Source organism: Cryptomeria japonica, chromosome 7 (assembly GCF_030272615.1).
Source record: "Cryptomeria japonica chromosome 7, Sugi_1.0, whole genome shotgun sequence".
In the NCBI taxonomy this organism is placed as follows: Eukaryota; Viridiplantae; Streptophyta; class Pinopsida; order Cupressales; family Cupressaceae; genus Cryptomeria; species Cryptomeria japonica.
The window spans coordinates 827846412-827866175 of record NC_081411.1 but is presented as its reverse complement, the minus strand read 5'-3'; the positions used below and the strand labels follow the sequence as shown (position 1 = coordinate 827866175).

Genomic DNA, 19764 nt, shown 5'->3' with positions numbered 1-19764 from the left:
GGTGGTTTAAATGAAAATAAAATAAAATTTCTTTTCATGTGTTTTGATTCAAAAATAAATAAAAAAGGAATTGAAAATCCTTCTTCAACACCCCCAAAAAATAATTCACTAAATTGTGTGGAGAAAATTCATACTAAAGAGCAAGAAAGACCTAACTCTATTGAAATTCCTCCATCTATTCTTAGACTTCCTCATGATACATGAGTAAATTTAGTAGTTCAAGGAAACCAACAAAAATAAACTCCAAACATTGATTGATATATTGAAAAGTCCTAATACAACTAGTTCACATCAAAGAGCCCTCGTGACATTAATGGAATTTGTTATTTCTTATATAGATTTCGTTAGTGATGAAATAAACATATGATTCAAACATAGGAAGAATACACGGTTATTCTATTTTAAAAAATAATCATATCAACAAGTAAAAGAGAAAAAAGTTAAAATCAAATTTGTGCAAATTTTTATTGAAGAACTAATGCACCCTTGCACAAAATTTGCAAGAGATTCTCTATCCATTGGTGCCAACACCAAGAAATAAGAAAAAAAAAATTGAATAGGAGGTGGACGATTTCTTTACAATAACCCATGCAACAATAATGAGGTCCCCAACACCGAGGAATAAGAAAAAATTTGGATGGGAGGTTGATGATTTCTCTACCATAATCCATGCAACGATAATAAGGTCCCCTAATATTTCTCGAGGAAAATCTATTGAGTTTATCCTTAATGAGATCTCAAATAATTTGGGATGTGAGATTTATAAGATAGAGATGAAGGCTTTGCATAAGACAAAGAGGGGGCACATTGTTCCTAGGACCAAATATCAAAACCCCTAGATAAGACAAACATTCAGCATGCGATGATCCCTTCTACTATGAAGAAGAGTATTGAGGTGGAGATTTTACAACCAAGATCAAATCCCTCACACAAGCCTTAATGCAACATTGTAGACCATTTAATAGGGGATGGAGGATGAGGCTTCCAGGTATTAATGCTCACTTCATTTTTGTTGTTGATTTGTGATTATGGGTCTGAGGATGTTGAGGACACGTACACTATAGAGAATTCTCCAAAATTTCAAGAGTATGATAGATAGATAGATAGATATACAAGGCCATGTAGAGGATACTCCTGTATTATATAATACCATATTGATGGATGGGATTGATTAAGGAACGGTTTCCAATAAGGCTCTATAATTTATTACTATTTCTTATGAAATCTAAGATTAAATATATTAATCTACTATAAATGAAAAATAATATAAAGAATTGTGTGTAATAAAATTCTAGGGTCAAAGTGTTCGTCCTACATATGTCAGCCCTTCATCTCCTAACTATGTAGCCATGTTGAGTCCATAGGTATGAAATTTATATCAAAGTAACAAATATATTGCATATAATTTATTTTTTATATATGAATGGTATCCTAAAATTGACATTTAATGACAAATATGTGGATGTTGGACCTTCAACATCAACAACTGTTAATGGTGGTGGTCATATATAAACTTTCACTAAGGAAAATTTTACTATTTTTAATCATTATATCTGTAAATAATGTTAAGTAAATTTTGGTCAAATATCATTGTTTTATTTTTAGTTAATGACATTGTTTCAAAAGCATTTTGATATTTATGGTACAATAGAGGTGGTCATTGTTGTAGTAGTTTCATCTTTGATACCTTTGACAAAGGTTTGAGCTAGTGTTGTAGATTTCATTGATCACATTCCTATGTACATCAATAGAGTTGAACCTAAAGACCCAATAATAGGGGATATCTATTTTGTACTTAGTTCATAGTAGTAAAAGGTGTTGATGTTTTGATGCTGATATTGATGTTGATTGGCTAAAATACCTTAGTTTTACTTCTTTAATATGAAATCACTTACAAATAAAAAATTTCTAATGCCCAACATTTCAAATCAAACTCTATAATATTATGGACTGTAAAAATTTCATGATTCTAAAACTAAATTTTCCAAGATTTCAATTATTTTGTTAACAATGAAGAATTCTTGTAAGCATACTCACAATATTATACTCCAACATTATTTCTAATATAAATTATGCCTCTCAACATAATTAAAATAACTCTTACAAATTATTTATAATAAAATTAACTTAATTTCTAGAAACAAAATCGGACAATTAATCATTATTTTGACAATTCATTTCAATAGAATAAAACGTCACACTAAAGATCAAGACACAATAACAAGGAGAAAGTAGACTTACAACATACGAATATTATTAATAAAAAAAGAAGAATAAAAGTTAACAGTTTGTATATGCAGAAAAGAATCCGCTTTTATTCCCCTACATCAGCCTACATAGTGTCCAAAAGAATGGGCTTTCAGCTAATCAACATCACAAGCCTCACCTTACCTTCATCTCTATCCTAATGCACATAAGATATGCAGATTTATTAGTGGCAACAAAGGCTACATTTTACATTTTAATAACACCCCATCACCAATAAACAAAGAATCATAGTTGAAACTACACCGGAAAATGTACAATTTGGACTCTTGCAAATTCCAAGACTTTTTTCTGAAAGTAATTTGGACGCCTCTTTTTATAGAATCTGATTTGTGAGCTATCAATGAATTCCTTATAATTTCTCTTTGAGTGGGATTGATTAAGTGACCCAATAGGAGGCAGGCTTCCCTGATCTAATCAATGTCTTCAACACCATTTTGGGTGTGACGTCACCTGTGACAGTGACTTTATGTAATACTTTATCCACTCTGTATGTCTCTATTCCTTCCAGTCTCCGTATTGCTCTCTTGATTTCTTGTATGCACTTATCACAGTGCATACCCACTCTCAGCTCAACCACCTGCACACAATCAACGCAAGTGGTCTCTTAGTAAAACATTTCCAAAACATTCTGAGTTTATAGACTTTTAAATAGCTGCTCTGATAACTGAAACAGAAGAATACTATTTAGTTTAAAGATCACAACTTAATACTATTTGTGAAAAAGATGAGAGAGTTGAGACAGAAGAATACCCCCATTTTGAAACCAGATAATGTTAGCAGCTGCTAGAATTTGAGCCTCAACTGAGAGTAAAGATAGTTTAGGAATACAAATAGTTGTGAAGAGATTGTTCAATTTCTTGTTGTTCATCAAAATGGTCTGAGGGCATTATATATATATAGGGAGAGAGGGATCAAAATTCATCATATTCTTTGCTTCTTCCTTACGGTTTGTGAAGGCAAGGGGAAGCTGCCCAAAGCAAACATTACCGAAAGAGTGGATTAGACTCCATGTAACAGTTGTTAATGGAATCCTCCTGATTCTGGCCTGCTTTCGCTTTTCAGTTGTAAAAAGGGAAAAAGAAGGAAGTGGGTGTGGACATCTAATCAAACAACTTTACATTCACTTTCTCTATTCTTTTTCTTTGTATCTTGATTTCAAGGGTGTCTTGGGAATAATTAACTAAAAAAATATTACTTTTAATTACTTTAAATACACCATTGCAGACGCCAGACAGAGCTAGTGCCATCCAGTAATGACTCTGCAGCAGAAGAAAGAAAATGCTTTTCACATGAAAAATATAATGTATTGGATGTTTCCCTCAAAGATCAATTTAGAGACGAGGACCATAGATGCTCTTAATATTTTTCACAGTTTGGCATTCTTGTAATTTTTATCATAGAATATCAATCACATGAGAATGTGATGATATTATCATTTAGTTAAGAGATATCACTTATTGAGAATAGAAGGTTCAAGACCTTCAATGGCATTATGATCTATAAACACCAGGTTTAGAAATTTCGCAAAAATCATTAAATGGATTCTAATATTAACTCTCAAATGCATTGTTTATCAACCAAAGCATGTAAAATCAAGAACAATAGACTTTACATAAACATGTAACATGTGGCACAACACATTGCAAAACATACAAAATACCTTGTAAAACTAGATAAGATGGTTAATGGACTAGAAAAACTAAGAAGAGTATGCTTCCAATCATCCCATCCCTATCCTAGGTAGCAACATACAAATGTTACATCAATGTATTGATTAATTAGGGGCATTACAATTGATTTCAAGCTCCTTCACTCCTATTATATCCCCACAACTACGTAAACCTAGAAAACATTTAAGAAATAAAATAAAATAAAAAAATCTTATAGTACTAAGCAATGAGAGAGTTACCATGAATAGTTAACCCCCAAAATCAACTATATAACACTTAAATTGGCACTAAAAATGAGAAACAAGTGCTCCAAATACCATTTGGAATCCATAAGCTCTTCTTATTTTACTCCATGTCCATATCAGGACATCTTTGCCACTTGTCATAATATGGAGTTCACCACTCATCACATTTTTATCATAGTGAATAGTGATTGCCCCTTGTTGCCAGTGGAAACTTCACTAATAGGCTTTTGACTCTTGTCTATTATCTACAATTTGATCAAATATTAACAAAAATGTTTTGAACAAGTAGATTATTGTCTCGCACTGAAGTACTCCAAATATATCATTCAATTATTTCTAACAATTTTGGTACAAAAATAGATTTCCATGTTACTTCATAACTTTAGTACCAATAGTTACTCTTGTATACACCTAAAATTGGTTTGGAGATAATTAACTAAATATGCAGTTATTTAATTAATCAGCCTTGTTAATTAATTAAATACAAAATGATTTAATTAATTCTTTTATTCTTCTACTTGTAAATAAATCTAAGGATTTATTTATATAGTTCATAATTGATAATCCCTTCAATTAATTAATTTTAATTAATTAATCCTCCCCATCATAAATTCATTTCTTCTATTTTATAATTAAATAAACAAATTTAATTATTTGTTTTTGGTTAGTAAAGCAGCGTTAACTAGGGCGTTGACCCTTAACATAGTCAAAAACTATCAACTGAAAACAACAACCATCAAGAAATGATGTTGGCAACAAAACAACAACCTAGAGACAACAAGAACCAAACCTAGTCAGATACGCAAAGGAAAACCTATCCAACCAGAAAACAACTAAGACTCCCAACCAAGGGGGGAGAGCAACCCAAACCCCAAAAAGGCGGGGGGGAGCGGGGCAGGGGAGAAGACTTCCCTTTCCGCTTGCAAGCAACCATAGACTAGGCGATACTTTCATTGGGACCATCAAAGGAGAGATCAATCGGAAGGGACGGCGTTACAATCAGAAGAGTCAATAGGGTGTTGCAACATAACAACAGGAAGTTGCTAAAGAGAAACAACAAGATGTGACAAAGCAGCACTAGAAGCAGGTTCAACAACATAAGATGGTTGCAGAACAGGAGAAGTTGTAGTGAGGACCTTAGGAAATGAGGCCACAGAAGGAGCCACAAGGGAAACAGTAGTTGTGAGGGGAACGACCTCATCCTAAGAGGGGATATCATCCTCATGGGAGGAGTCAGCAGGAGCAAAGTCTAGAGCTTTGATTGTTAAGTGATCAATAGTAGAATTCCTCCACCAAGTAGAAACACCTTTGTGGCACGAAATGGAGCAATCTGAAGCAAGATGACCCATAGAGAAGCATCTCCTACAAAGAAAGGGGAGGCCTTCAAAATTCTGCAGTTGTGTCCAAGTTCTATCTCCAACCATAAGAACTACATCTCCAAGGAGAGGCGAGGAGACATCAATATCTACAAGGATGTAGTCAAAGGTAGTGTGGTCCATTGAGGACGTAGCTTCATCGACCTTCAAGAAATGGCCAATAGAGTTACCAATAGCCTCATAGCAAAAATGCTCCCAAAAGTGAATAGGGAGATTGATGAGGTAAACCCAAATTGGACGCACGTTAAGTGGTTTAATGAGAGGGTTAAAGGAGGTAAACCAAGGCTTAACAGAGAGGGAGTGCACTCCCCAAGCCCACACCATGCCCAAAATCAAATCTCGATCAGCTGAAGATGTGAAGGAAGCAATTAAAAAGCCTTTGGCACAGGGGAAAAGCTCAATATTGTGAGCCACCAAAGGTCACCAAGAGTCACTTACCCAGCAATGCAGGTCTGATAGAGAAGGCCAGAGCCCAGAGAATCTGCACACAAGAGAATAGCATTGGTAGAACCACATCTTGTCCACCACATCTTGTCCACATTAAACCACCACAGGGGAGGATTTGGCACAAGGGAAGGGATGAACCCCCTTCGAGGGTTGGGCGACAGTTCTGGCCACACGAGAAAAGCTACACATGCCAACAGGTTTGGGCAAACCAACAACAACAGTAGTAGTCGGCTAAGAAGCATCACCAGAAGCCAAAGAGCCGACCACAGCAGGACCCTCTGCAAGTGGTGGAGGGCACAAACTGACAACACTCAACACAGAGGATGGAAAGTCCTTGATAGGAGAGTTCCCCCAGGGAGTAGGCTCCATGTGGGGAGCACCCCCAAGAAGGGCACCAACAACCCCAATACTGGGGGGGAGGGGCAGGAAAGCAACAACGTTGAAGGAGACCACTACAAGAGCAGACGTGGCAGAAGAAGGCCTGCACGAGGGAGAGTCGTTGAAGCAATTTGAAATCACCTTATGGGCAGGAGATGTGAGAGTTGTGGGAGCCATAATAGAGAATTAAATTTAATTATTTATTGAATTGAATTATCCCTTATCATTTAATTTGAATTTTTAATTCAAATGAGCACATGGCTCCTAATCTTAACTACTTATCCTAACCATATTCTAACCTAACCCATCCTATCTAATCTTGGGTTTAACTAACCCTATTCATCCTAATCTAACCCTCTATCCTTTAACCAAGGTTATCCTAACCTTTTGTGGGTTGTTCACCCTCTCTTGAGGACACATGGCACCTTTTCCACTTGTACCTCATCCCCTTGACACTTTCCCTCTTGTTGGCATTTGTTGAGAAGCACTGGACACTTGTCACTCCAAGGATGACAAGTGTACCTCCTCTCCAACTTCTTCATTTTCAACCTTTGACATCTCCATATTAGATCTCAACTGTTGATTCTTGCCACCTTGGCCTTGGTCCTGGAAAATCTATAAAAAGCATCTCATTTGCATTCGGGTTGCTCCTCATGTTTTTAGCTTGTTCATGCTAGTTTAATTTTGCACTTTATCAATTGAGAAATTAGCAATTATCATAGTAAATTAGCATAGCATTTAAGCATCATAACTCATCAAATCATGTATTTAGCATAATATCATGTAGCTACTCATATTCTAGGTAGTCATTTTGTTGATCATACTGTTGTTGAGAGCCACATCAGAAGATCTACAAGATCCTTAGAATTAGAATAAAATGGGACATCACAAGGAGGGTTGAATTTGTATTGTTTATCTATACTTTGCTTTCCACTTTATTATTGTCTCATTTATGTATTGTTTAGAATATTTTGATAATTAGCACTTTATTTTACACATACAACTCTATCTCTAAGGACTACAACATTAAAAATGAATGACTTGAATTTCAAATCATGCTTCCCTAATTATAGATATTTTGGTCCCCAAAAGTTGTAAGACTTTAAGTGTGGGTACTTCTTGCCTCTTAACATCCACTTGAACTTATTAGGTAGTTACTCTTTAATCTGATAAACCATGATTCATTTTCATCATGCCTAATTTTCTTCAACTTCTTGCAAATAAGGATATCATTTTTCGGCACCTCCACATCTTTAGGTGTAAAATATTCCAGTGAAGCCAACAAAACTTCTTGTTACTCTTCATCCAATATGTAAGGCTTGAAAAAGAGTGACTCGTCAACATTGATAATTGAGAAGATTTTAATTAATTTTGGAAATCCAAACAAAAATATTTTTCCTACTTTTTATATGATCTCAAACAGATCATAACTTAATGGAATTAGTATTTGGGGGACACACAAAAATATGGGGGACAAAAAAGAGGCCACAAAACACTTTTCATCCATTAAAGAGAAATGCAAGCACACTATAATGCACTCACATTTTGTCCATGTTGAAAACTAAAAAAACATAGAGGTTGAGCTTATTTGAGCTTGACCCCATTTCTCCCAACACCCTAATGAGAGTGACAATAAGTGTGAGTGCATTTCAGGTGGACTCAAGCCAACACAATGTCACCATGATGTTTGTAAGGTTGTGGAGGTAAGGTTTTTAGTTTTATAGTAGTTTAAATTAAAAATTATATATTTTCATGCATTTTGATTTTCTCTTTTAAAAAAAAAAAATTAAAAATTTAAATCCTTAAACATAGCGTTGCCACCCTAATAACTCATCCCATTACTAAACCTATAGATTCATACCAAATCCCCTTGGAATATATAATTGTTTCATTGCCCTCTATCCATATCGTACACCCAAAATATCAACACACTTTGAAAATCTTATGGGTTTGTTATAATTTATTTGAAGCTACTATTTTGTTTGCTTAATACATAGCACTCTAGGTATATACAACACAGCTTCAAATTTATTCCATAACATGTACTAGTGTTGAAACAAATTCAATAGGGGTTTGGCTAAGATAGGATCACAAATAATCCTAAAAATTTAAATTGTTCCAACTATAGATTCAAGCTGGATAACTTTCAATAAATAAATCACATTGAAAACCTACAACCATAGTGAAGACCAATAGAACATCACACAACCACTCCCAAAATATGATAGTTATATGATCATATGATGTGACCACACCACTATTGTCAAAACCAAAATTCAAATGCCTAACAAAAATGTTTAGATTATTTTCCTACACAAATATTAATTTTACAATTTTAATTATTTTTACTGGGTTGGGGTCATAGCTTTGACTTGGTACATTTTAAACCAATCTAGTACTCTCAATGAGCTTCTTCTTCATCCAACTTTGAAATAGGGATATTCCCTTCGCCTTTTTTTTTTCTAGGAATTTGTTTTCTAATAGCAAATCTTTTCTACCTCTAAACCCTAGCTCTTAGTATTTTGTCTACAAAAAGAACATAAAAAAATTCAAACAAAATTCATAACTTGATGTAGTTTAAATACATATTTATTATTTTATTTTTTTAATTAAGTTTTTATTTTTGTTAGAAAGGTCAAATTAAAATTTTACATAGTTTATTTTTTTATTAAATGAGGGGAAATGCCCTCTTCAATATATATAATAATTTATCTTTAAATTATTTTGTTCTTATTAACAAGTGACAATGTCTTTGGCTGCTTATAATATTGAGCTCTTTCCTTGTGCCAAAGGCTTTTTTATTGCTTCCTTTACTTCTTCGGCTGATCGGGACTTGATTTTGGACAAGTTGTAGGCCTAGTGAATCCACCCTCTCTTTATCAAGCCCTAGACAACTTCCTTTAACCCTCTTACTAAACCACTTAATGTGCGTCTAGTTTAGGTTTGCCTCTCAACTCTTCCCCTCCATTTCTGGGAGTAGTCTTGTTATGAGGCCACTGGTAACTCTGGCTGCTTCTTGGAGATTGATGATGACACTTCCTCTATAGGTCACTCCACCTTTGCTCACATCTTTGTTGACATTGACATTTTTTTGCCTCTCCCAAGGGATGTAGTTCTCATAATTGGGGATAGGACTTGTACACAATTGTTAGATCTCGAGGGCCTTTGTTTTCGTTGTCGTAAATGCTTCTCCTTGGGATATTTGACTTCTAACTACTCTATCCTGCGACATAAGAGTGTCACCACTTGGTGGAAGGATGCTACAATTGATCATTTGACTATCCATGCTTCTGATGAGGATTCGGCTAGTGAGGAGTCTCAGGATGATGTGCCTCCTACTATTGATGTTGTTGATAATGCCCCTGTTGCGACTCCTCCTGCTTGTGAGAATTTGTTGCCTCACTCTTCTCCTACTACTCTTGTTTTCGATGTCATTCCTCTGCAATAGTTTGTCGCTGCTTCTTAGGACCTGTTGCAGTTCCACAATAACACTCTGTCCCTACCTACTTACATCCCTGTGGAGTCTCTTTTGGATGATCTCTCTCAGGATGGTCCAAATGATTGTATCGCCTGGACGGTAGTTCGTCATAGGTGGAGGGGGAAGTTCTCCCCCTCGTTCAAAACCTTCCCAGCCAAGGCTAGGGTGTTTCTACCCCCCCTTGATTTGGGTTCTGGTTTGTTTTATTGGTTTGGCAAGCTCCCTTGTTTTTATGGTTGTCTTTATTGGTCAGAGACTTGTTTCCTTCGTTTTTCTCTTTGCCTACAGGTTGTTGTATTAAGGGACAACACCCTTGTTTTGTTGCTTTAATTATCAAAAACAAGTGTTTCTTCATCATCATCATCATCATCATCATCATCATCATAATATATATATATATATATATATATATATATATATATATATATATATATATATATATATTGAGACAAGAAAGGTAGAAGAAGTGGCTTATGGATTGGAGCTACCCGAAAACAACATAATCCACACCTTAAAATAGCATGGGGAAAACACATTGTACTATCCAAAGATTTGCTACTGTAGGATTTTGCCACGATCAAGGGCACAATGAAAAGCATAAAGGAGACAATAGAATGATAAGAACAAACTGTATTCTCATCAATATGCAAAATGATCAATTGGATTAACCAATACAATGAAAAGAGGCCTGCTTATATAGGCAAGGCCATATGTATGTATGAGCACACAAATATGACATGTGGCTCAATGAGAAACAAGGGTAGGTAAGAAATACTAAGGGTAGGTAGGAGAAATAATATAATATTCCACAAGAGGTGGATGACCCACCGAATGTGGAGTGTAACAACAAAATAAGACCACAAAAGGTGGAATTTCTCCTACAAGCTCTATCCCTAAGTGCACACTTCCCTAAGTGTCTCAAATCCAAACTACGAAGAGATGCATTATCCTAAGTTAACTTAAGTAAGTGTAATAATATCCAAAATGAATATTTATTTACACCAACACCCCCCCTTAAGTGCAACTTAGGGGAATGAAGACTCAAGTTAACAATGCAAGATGGGTCCCGGCTACTAGTCCATGATAGGTACCCATGTACAATATGCAAATGCAAGCAAAACTATGCAATGCAATCTCTCACAAACGGAGAAAGGGAGAAAACCTAGTGGGAAAAAACTCCCCCCCAAAAGAGAGATGAATGTACAAAAGAATCTCAAAGAAGAAGGACAAAACCTCAAAGAGGAAAAAGTCCCCCCCATAAGAGAGGAAGGAGAAGTCAGCTGACCCCCCCTAATGACACATCCCGCACCCCCAAGAGAGCTCGCAACTGCTGGAACTTACTCTCAGTGAAAGGTTTGGTGAATATGTCTGCAACCTGCTCTGCTGTAGGACAATACTGCAAATCAATGACCTGCTCCTAGATGAGCTCTTGGATATAGTGCATATGAATCTCCATGTGTTTGGTCCACTAGTGCTGGACCGGGTTCTTCAAGATGGCAATAGTACTCTGATTGTCGCAATGTAGGACTGTCGGCCATGGAGTAGTGAATCCAAACTCTGTGAGAATCTGCTGGAGCCAAATGGTCTCAGTCGCTGCGTTAACAGCGCCTCGATACTTAGCCTCAGTCAAAGAGAGAGCAATAGCATGTTGCTTCTTGCTCTGCCAACAAATGGGGCCCGAACCAAGATGAAAACTGTAACCAGAAGTAGACTTACGATCAACTAGATCGCCAGCCCAATCGGAGTCTGTGTAACCAACCAAGCGAAGTCCTGTGCCTGCTGCATAGTGAATCCCATAATGATGTTTACCCTGGATGTAATGAAGGATACGTTTGGCAGCTTTCCAATGAAGCTCATGTGGATCCTGCATGAAGCAAGAAACCATGCCAACTGCAAATGAAATATCAGGGCGTGTATGAGTCAAGTAAATGAGACTATCCACAAGTTGACGATACAAAGTGGCATCAATTAGTGGAGAAGAACACTAAGCCTCAACCTTGACTCCTGAAAGAAAGGGAGTCGAGGCAGGCTTACAATCAGCCATATGAAAGCGTGCAAGTAGATCAAGAGCATACTTGAGCTGCGATAGAGTAATCTCGGAAGGTGACTGTGAAATCTCTATCCCGAGAAAGTAACTTGCAAAAGATCCAAGTCAGTCATAGAAAATCTGTCATGCAAAGCAGATCTGACCCTGCTAATGATGGATGAAGTACTCCCTGTAATGATCAAGTCATTGACATAGAGCACAAGTATCAAGTGAGAGTCATCCTGTCGCAAAATGTAGACATTCGGATCGGAATGACACTTGGTGAAACCTGCGGAGAGAAGAAAGGAATCCATCTTGGCATACCAAGCCCTGGGGGCCTGCTTAAGGCCATAGAGAGATTTCCTTAGTCTGCAAACCAAGGAAGTATCCTAGATGAAACCCTGTAGCTGCTCCATATAAATCTCCTCATTAAGATCACCATGAAGAAAAGCACTCTTCACATCCATCTGATGTACAACCCAACCATGAGCTGCAGCAATAGCAAGTGTCAAACGAATGGAGTTCATCTTGGCTACGGGAGCAAAGTTCTCAGTATGGTCAACACCTGCAACCTGTGAGAAACCTTTTGCAACCAGTTGAGCCTTATACTTATCCACACTACCATCTGCTGCAAACTTGGTCCGATAGATCCACTTACATCGAACCATCTTTCTCCCCTTAGGGAGATGGACTAGATCCCATGTGTTGTTCCTCATCAAGGAACTATACTCTTCCTCCATAGCTTGGTCCCACTCAAGAACCCCTGATGCTTCCCTAAATGTCTATGGATCGGAAGCGATAGCAATGAATGCATGTGGAAGATCCTGATGTTGTGATCGAGTTCTCCATGTATCCGAAGGATCCCCAACAAGAGAACCCGTGGACTCAAGTGTCTGTCAAGCCCAATGAGGTCTAGGTGGAGATGGAGAACGAGGCTCCTCAACTGCAAGTGGACCCTACGGAGGTGTAACCCTGCGAGTCGGAGTTGAGGGAGTCTCATCATCTGAATCACTAACATCACTATCCACAATGGAGGAAGGTGAAGGAGGTAGAGAGGCTAAGTTAGGAGAGCTTTCCTCAAAGTGAACACTCCTCTCAATGAATACTTCATGTGTCTCTGGATCCATCAATCTATATACCTTAACACCCTCAGGATATCCAACAAATATGCAAGGCCGACTCTGTGGTTCCAATGTCTTGCGTTTCTGTGGAGGTATAAGAGCCCATGCTGGACACCCAAAGACTCTGAAATGTCTCACAATCGGTTTCCTACCAGCCCAAGCTTCAAAAGGAGTAATACCTTGGAAAGCTTTGTGAGGAACCCGGTTTTGGATGTGTGTGGCACAACTGATAGCCTCTGCCCAAAAAGCGGGATCAAGAGAACGTGCATGTATCATACAGCTAGCCATTTCTTTGAGAGTTCGATTCTTGCATTCTGCAACCCCGTTCTGTTGTGGAGTATAAGCGGTAGAATGCTAAAGCTCAATCCCTTCAAATGTACAAAAATCCTCAAGTCTCTTGTTCACATATTCTCTGCCATTATCTGTGCGAAGAATCTTGACCACTTTCCCTGATTGCTTCTCCACACGAGTCTTGAAGTCTTGAAATCTGTCAAATACTTCACTCTTATGAATGAGAAAGTAGACCCAAGTGAAGTGGGAGTAGTCATCAATGAAGGTAAGAACATAGCGAGCCTTACTGAATGAAGGTGCTAGAAATGGACCTGCTACATCGCTGTGAACAAGTTGAAGAACTTCCAAAGCTCTCCAAGTTTTCCCTTTATCAAACTTCTCTTTGGGATGCTTGCTCATGGAATAACCTGAACATACACCCTCTGAAAAACTAATTCAAGGTAGACCTGTGACCATGTCTTTAGTGCTTAGTTGCTGAAGATAGCGGTAGTTGAGGTGACCAAACCGCTCATGCCATAGCTTACTTTCTGAATTTGAATGAGTAAGCAAGGCCCTAGAAGGTGAACTTGGCACAAAATGGGAGAATGAATAAAGCCTTGAGTTGTCATTGACTTGTCCCACTGCTACCAAGGCATCATCATCAAGTTCCTTTACCACAACTGAATCTGGTGTAAACTCAACCTTTTTCCCATTCCCATAGTGAGTGATTTGGTAGATGGAGAGAAAGTTGGTAGACAAGTTAGGAACATAGAGAACATTCTCAAATGTTCCATCATCCATGTCAACTGAACCTTTCCCTTCAACCTCTACTTGTGTGTCATCACCTATGTAAATGTGAGGTACCTTAGATGGCCCCAATGAAGAAAACTGCTCCTTTGTAGAACCCATGTGATATGAGGCACCCGAGTCAAGTATCCATTGCTGTGAAGAACCTGTTTTAGCCACAAATGCTTGTCCTTTTCCCTTAGACTGTGAGGAAGAAGAAGGAGATGAATCCTTCTTTGTGTAGGCGGATGGCAAGTTGATGTTGTTTTTCTTGAGAAGATTGGTTAACTCATCAACTTGTTTTGCGTGGCAACGATGCTCATCATGACCATACTTTTTGCAATATGCACAAGTTGGTTTATCCTTCTTAGGTGGTGTACCCTTCTTGGAAGAGGATGAAAAATCGCCTTGTGATGGAGAGGATGATTGTCCTTTTTCCTAGTGTGGTTTAGACTTAGATTGCTTCTTCTTCTTGTTGGAATCTTTGCCTTGACTTCCTTGATTTCCTTGATTTGCTACCAAAGCCTTGGACTTTGAAGACTTGAGAAACCCCATGTTCAACAACTTAGTTTGTTCCAATATCAACATTTCTGTGAAAGCATCAAATGAAGGCATAACATAAGAACTCCCCACTGTCAAACGATGAGTTTGGAAGCTAGACACAAATGCTGCATATTCTGGTGCAAACTTATCCAACAAGTTGAATATCAATTGAGCATCCTTTTTGTCAATTCCACAATCCTTTAGCTTTGCTCTTAGCTCATTTGCTTTGGTGACATAATCTTGGATTGTATCAAAACTCTTGGGATCTAAGTTGGTGAGCTCATTGTCAATCTGATAGCCTCTAATTTCATCAACTTGTCCATACAATTTCTAAAACATATCCCAAGCCTCTTTGATTGTTTTAAACTTCTCAATGTGAAAAATGAGGTCATCTGATACATACTTGCGTAAGGTTCCAAGAGCCATGCAATTCTTTGTGATCCATTCTAATTGAGCATTTGGATCAGCCTTAGGATCAAGTGGTGTTGTTATTGTTCCATCTATGTAGTGTGTGAGACCCTTTTCCATTAGTTTACTCCATACTTTAATTTTCCATGATGCATAATTATGTGGAGTTAAAGGTGGAAATTTGTTAGGACTCATTGCAACAAGAATGGAAAGAGCACAAAGAGAGGCACAATCACACAAGACACCCCCCCAAATTCACTCAATCAAAGAACCCCCCCAATGTGATCATTTTGGCACTTTATAAGTAGTGCGTATACAATGGGCCACTTGCAAAAAATGGCAAAGTGGACTTCTAATTTACAATTTTACAACTGCCTCAATAAGGCCAAAAGAGTCTCAAACTGATAATGTAAGAGATCTAACTAAGATCCAAGCAATTTACAAGTACCTAATAGGCCAAATAAGACCAATATCTGAAAGTATAAATTTCACTCAAAATATCTGAAATCTTATCATAGATTCTGAAAGTAGACGAAAAAATAAGCACTTTCAAAAAAAACGGCACCTGAAAAGGAGGTCGTATGAGCTCAAATGAGGCCTTTGAAGTTGCAGAATTGAGGATTGGACAGGTACAGCTGAGAGAATCCAAAAATTTCGAAAAACTTGTACACCAAAATTAAAAAATAACCACACCACTGCGAAGATCACAAAATTTTAGCCCATTTCAAAAAAAATTGCACCAAAAAAGGAGCAAAATTGAGCAAGATATGGCCTTTCAAAGTTGGACTGCAAAACTGAAAAAACCAATGGAGAGGGGTCAAAAAAATTTCAAAAAGTGCTGATGTGGTGCTAACGTCAGCAAGTCACTGTGTTAAATTTGATGGTCGTATGACCGTCGCAAAAACTTCGCCTCCCTGCTGACTGGGCGTCCGTACTGTACGGACTGCTGATTGTGCAGGCCGTACTGATGACATGGCATTGTACGGACAGGTTGTGTGGCGCAGTGACGTGGTAGTTGTTGAAATGTGGCGACTGATCAGCAAAGTACTGTACACTCAGCACGTATCCTCGCGGGGGTTTGGGGGCGGTAGCCCCCGAGAAAAAAAAAATTTGCCATTTTTTGATGAAAACCGACATTGTAATAAAACCCTAAAAAAGGCCGACTTTGTTTGTTGCCCTAAAAACGCATGTTATAAGCGGCTGGGATGCTTAAGGCATTGTAAGGTTGATGTACTGTTTTTGCTGGATAATAAGAAAGATTGGACGGCTGTGTATGGTGGACGTAACCCATTCTGGGTGAACCACGTTAAATCTCTGTGTTATCTATGTCCTGTTTCATTTCTTTATCTTTTGTATTTAAATCTGCATATAATTGTTAGTTCATATTTGCTTCGGATCTGCTTGAAACCCCTAACAGCAGTTGACTGAGCTATCGTACAGAGCTGACGTGGCGGAGCAGTTGACTGTTTTCCCGCGGGCTAGTGGCCGCCTGCCACGTGGCGGACGCGGTTGCCGCCCGGGTTAGGTGGTCGCCAGCGGTGGAGATGGCCGGAGCCGTGGACCGCCAGCGGCCGAGAGCTGCCAGAGCTGGTGGGCGGGGGAGGCGCCGGGAACCTGCGGGCGCCGGCGATGGCAGATCTCGGGGCGGGCGGCGACGGGAGGACCTGCACGGCGGCGGCGCGGCGTTCGAAGCGGCTCTGCAGGTGCTGTGTATGGGGGGGTCTTCGGACCCCCAAACAAAAAGCTCTTTTTTTTTTCAAATTTTTTTTTTGCGAAATTTTTCGAAAAAATAAAAAAAATTTTGTAAAAAAAATTTCGAAATCCGTACGAAAATAGCCAAAATGGGGAAAAAAAATTTCTCACCAAAATAGGTCGATTTTATAATCGAAATTTATGGAAATGGCCTCTCGGATTCAATGGTGATGTCCAAATCGTTGTATGATGCCCCCAAAAAATGAAGATCCCCAAATCCGAAAGTAGAAGCCTTCCACGATGTCTCCAAAAACTGATCAACGAAGCCCCAATAGCTCTGATACCATGTAGGATTTTGTCAAGATCAAGGGCACAATGAAAAGCATAAAGGAGACAATAGAATGATAAGAACAAACTGTATTCTCATCAATATGCAAAATGATCAACTGGATTAACCAATACAATGAATAGAGGCCTGCTTATATAGGCAAGGCCATATGGATGTATGAGCACACAAATATGACATGTGGCTCAATGAGAAACAAGGGTAGGTAAGAAATACTAAGGGTAGGTAGGAGAAATAATATAATATTTCACAAGAGGAGGATGACCCACCAAATGTGGAGTGTAACAGCAAAATAAGACCACCAAAGGTGGAATTTCTCCTACAGACTCTATCCCTAAGTGCACACTTCCCTAAGTGTCTCAAATCCAAACTACGGAGAGATGCATTATCCTAAGTTAACTTAAGTAAGTGTAATAATATCCAAAATGAATATTTATTTACACCAACAGCTACTATTGGATGATGAAAAAAAACTCATTTTGATACAATAAGCTACCATGGACACTTAGAAAAAAAGCTGAAGAATAGAAGTATTAGTGAGGTGGAAGGGTCTATCAACTAAAGATGCTAGATGGAAAGGAGTTGACTTCATGAAGCATCCAAATTTGAATTGTTGAAGGGCAAACAATCTCCCAGGAGGACTATCATATACTCTTTTTCAATAAGATTACTAAATATTCATTAAACATATTTTTTATTTTTCATAAGAATAAAAAATAAATTAAAAAATGATTTTCCAATAATTTGATGTATCATAATAAAATTCTCGAACTCTTATAAATATCAAAATCAAATTCGCCATTCATTTTCTCACCTATACTTAACTAAGATCATTCATATATATATATAGACATTTTTAAAAAGTATTTCAACCCTCTTAAATCTAAATCCGATTGTATATTTGTTAGTTAATAATTAAATAATAGTGGATCCTTGAGGAGATCATTACTTTTCTCTACACAATCAAATAAGAAGTTTGTTTGTTGAGGCATGTAGACTTTAATCTACTTGAAATAAGCAGCAGCCATGAAAATTGAAACAATCTTCCTTGGCAAACGGCTATATATCCTCAAGGATAATGATCTTGGAGCCATGAAAGCTTTTATACGAAAACAGTTATCCCTCCCAAAACGGACGGCAGATTAGTTCATTAAGATAATTATGTATGCTCAAACAATTGCCCCCTGATAAGGATAACAAAATACCAGCAGGGTCACATATCTCTTTTTCAAGCTACATGCTATGTTTTTTTCATTAGAAGGAGTAAAAATTTATTGAAATCTAAAGAGAACAGTATAATAAAAGGGATAGCAGAAAATGCTAAAAGTTTTAATGAGCTTTATTCTGAGTAACAAGTTGATCCAATTCGTGAGACAATTCAAGAAAAAAATGACTTCGATCCGTAATATTCCAATCCTACATATACTCATCGATTATTTTTGAAAAATAAGTTTCGATTATTGTTTAGTTCGTGGGTACGGAAATTTTATCTGACCTGATAAAATAAAAGGTCAGTTTACTGTCAATATGTATTAAAAACTTTCTGATGAGATGTTTATTTAGTTATTTATAAATCTAAAAAATCAAAGATAGGTTCTAATCTAATCTTGTTTCAGGAGGAAGGAATGTTGAATGGAGGAGAATACAGAGAAATGAAGACAGTGGTACCACGTAAGTATTCAGATCCCATTTTTATGCTTCTTAATTAAATATCTGGATAAATTTGGGGTTGGGTTGAATTGTAGAGACAGACATGAATCTTCAATTGGTTGTACAGAAAATTTGATTCTTTTGACAGTCAATTATTAAAAAACGTTATATATGATTTAGATTTTGTCCCAAAAGAAACTTGGGTTTAGGAATTGGATTTGTCCAGCATCTAATTGTTGAAGTATTGCAATTAGATTTAGATTATTATACTGGTGAATTATTTGCTGTTCAAATTTTTTTTTTATCAGTAAAGGCAGGATTAGATTTATATTAATTATGCAAAAATACAGTGTTAACATGACTAGTAAATAAGTATCAAAATTCTTGCTGAGAGCATCTGTGAGCCTTCAAAGAATTCAAGAAGGAGAGCAACCAGACATTTTATATAATCTACTCAAATGTTAGAAGATGTTTTTTCATTTATATAATCTACTGAAATCATTTTCTTACAGTTTAGGTTGGCTTGGCTGGTCCAAACAACCTACACACATTCAATTTGTTTAGTTGATTAGCTTTTATGCGTTTTGATAGAAGGTTGTGCCAAACAAAAATTAATTGAATAAATTGAATATATGTGTTGGATTCATTTTGATAAAGTTGATAAAGAACGCAGGAAGGAAGACAAAATTAAAACATCTAATTATAAACATCATAAATAACAATATATTATTAAAATAATTAAAAGATTAAAAACTAAATGGGGTTCTAAATAAAGAGTTTGAATTGAAATTAACATTAAAAATAAATAATTTAAAACTTAGGAACAGAAAGAAATTATGGAATGATACTTAAAAGAAAATAAAACAAAAAGAAAATGGTAAGTTATAAAAGTATGAAAAGGATGTAATTAAGAATTAGAGAATAATTAAAAACGATAGTAGTATGATTAAAATTCTAAGGCAAGAGATGAATTAACATATGATAGATTAGGGATAAAGAAGGTTAATATGAATAATAATGATTTAAAGAGTCAAAATTAAGAATAAATTAATAATATAAT

The 19764-nt window shown here is 36.9% G+C and overlaps 1 protein-coding gene across 1 annotated transcript; it reads right to left on the bottom strand.

Annotated features, from left to right (window-relative positions):
- Positions 1 to 2307: 2307 nt before the first annotated feature.
- LOC131038987 (heavy metal-associated isoprenylated plant protein 32-like) lies at positions 2308 to 3119 on the bottom strand. The gene is made up of 2 exons (XM_057971616.2): positions 3019 to 3119; positions 2308 to 2845 (listed from the first exon to the last, which is right to left on the bottom strand). Exons 1-2 carry the CDS (start codon positions 3022 to 3024, stop codon positions 2645 to 2647), a joined length of 207 nt encoding a protein of 68 aa, XP_057827599.2. The 5' UTR covers positions 3025 to 3119; the 3' UTR covers positions 2308 to 2644.
- Positions 3120 to 19764: the final 16645 nt, after the last annotated feature.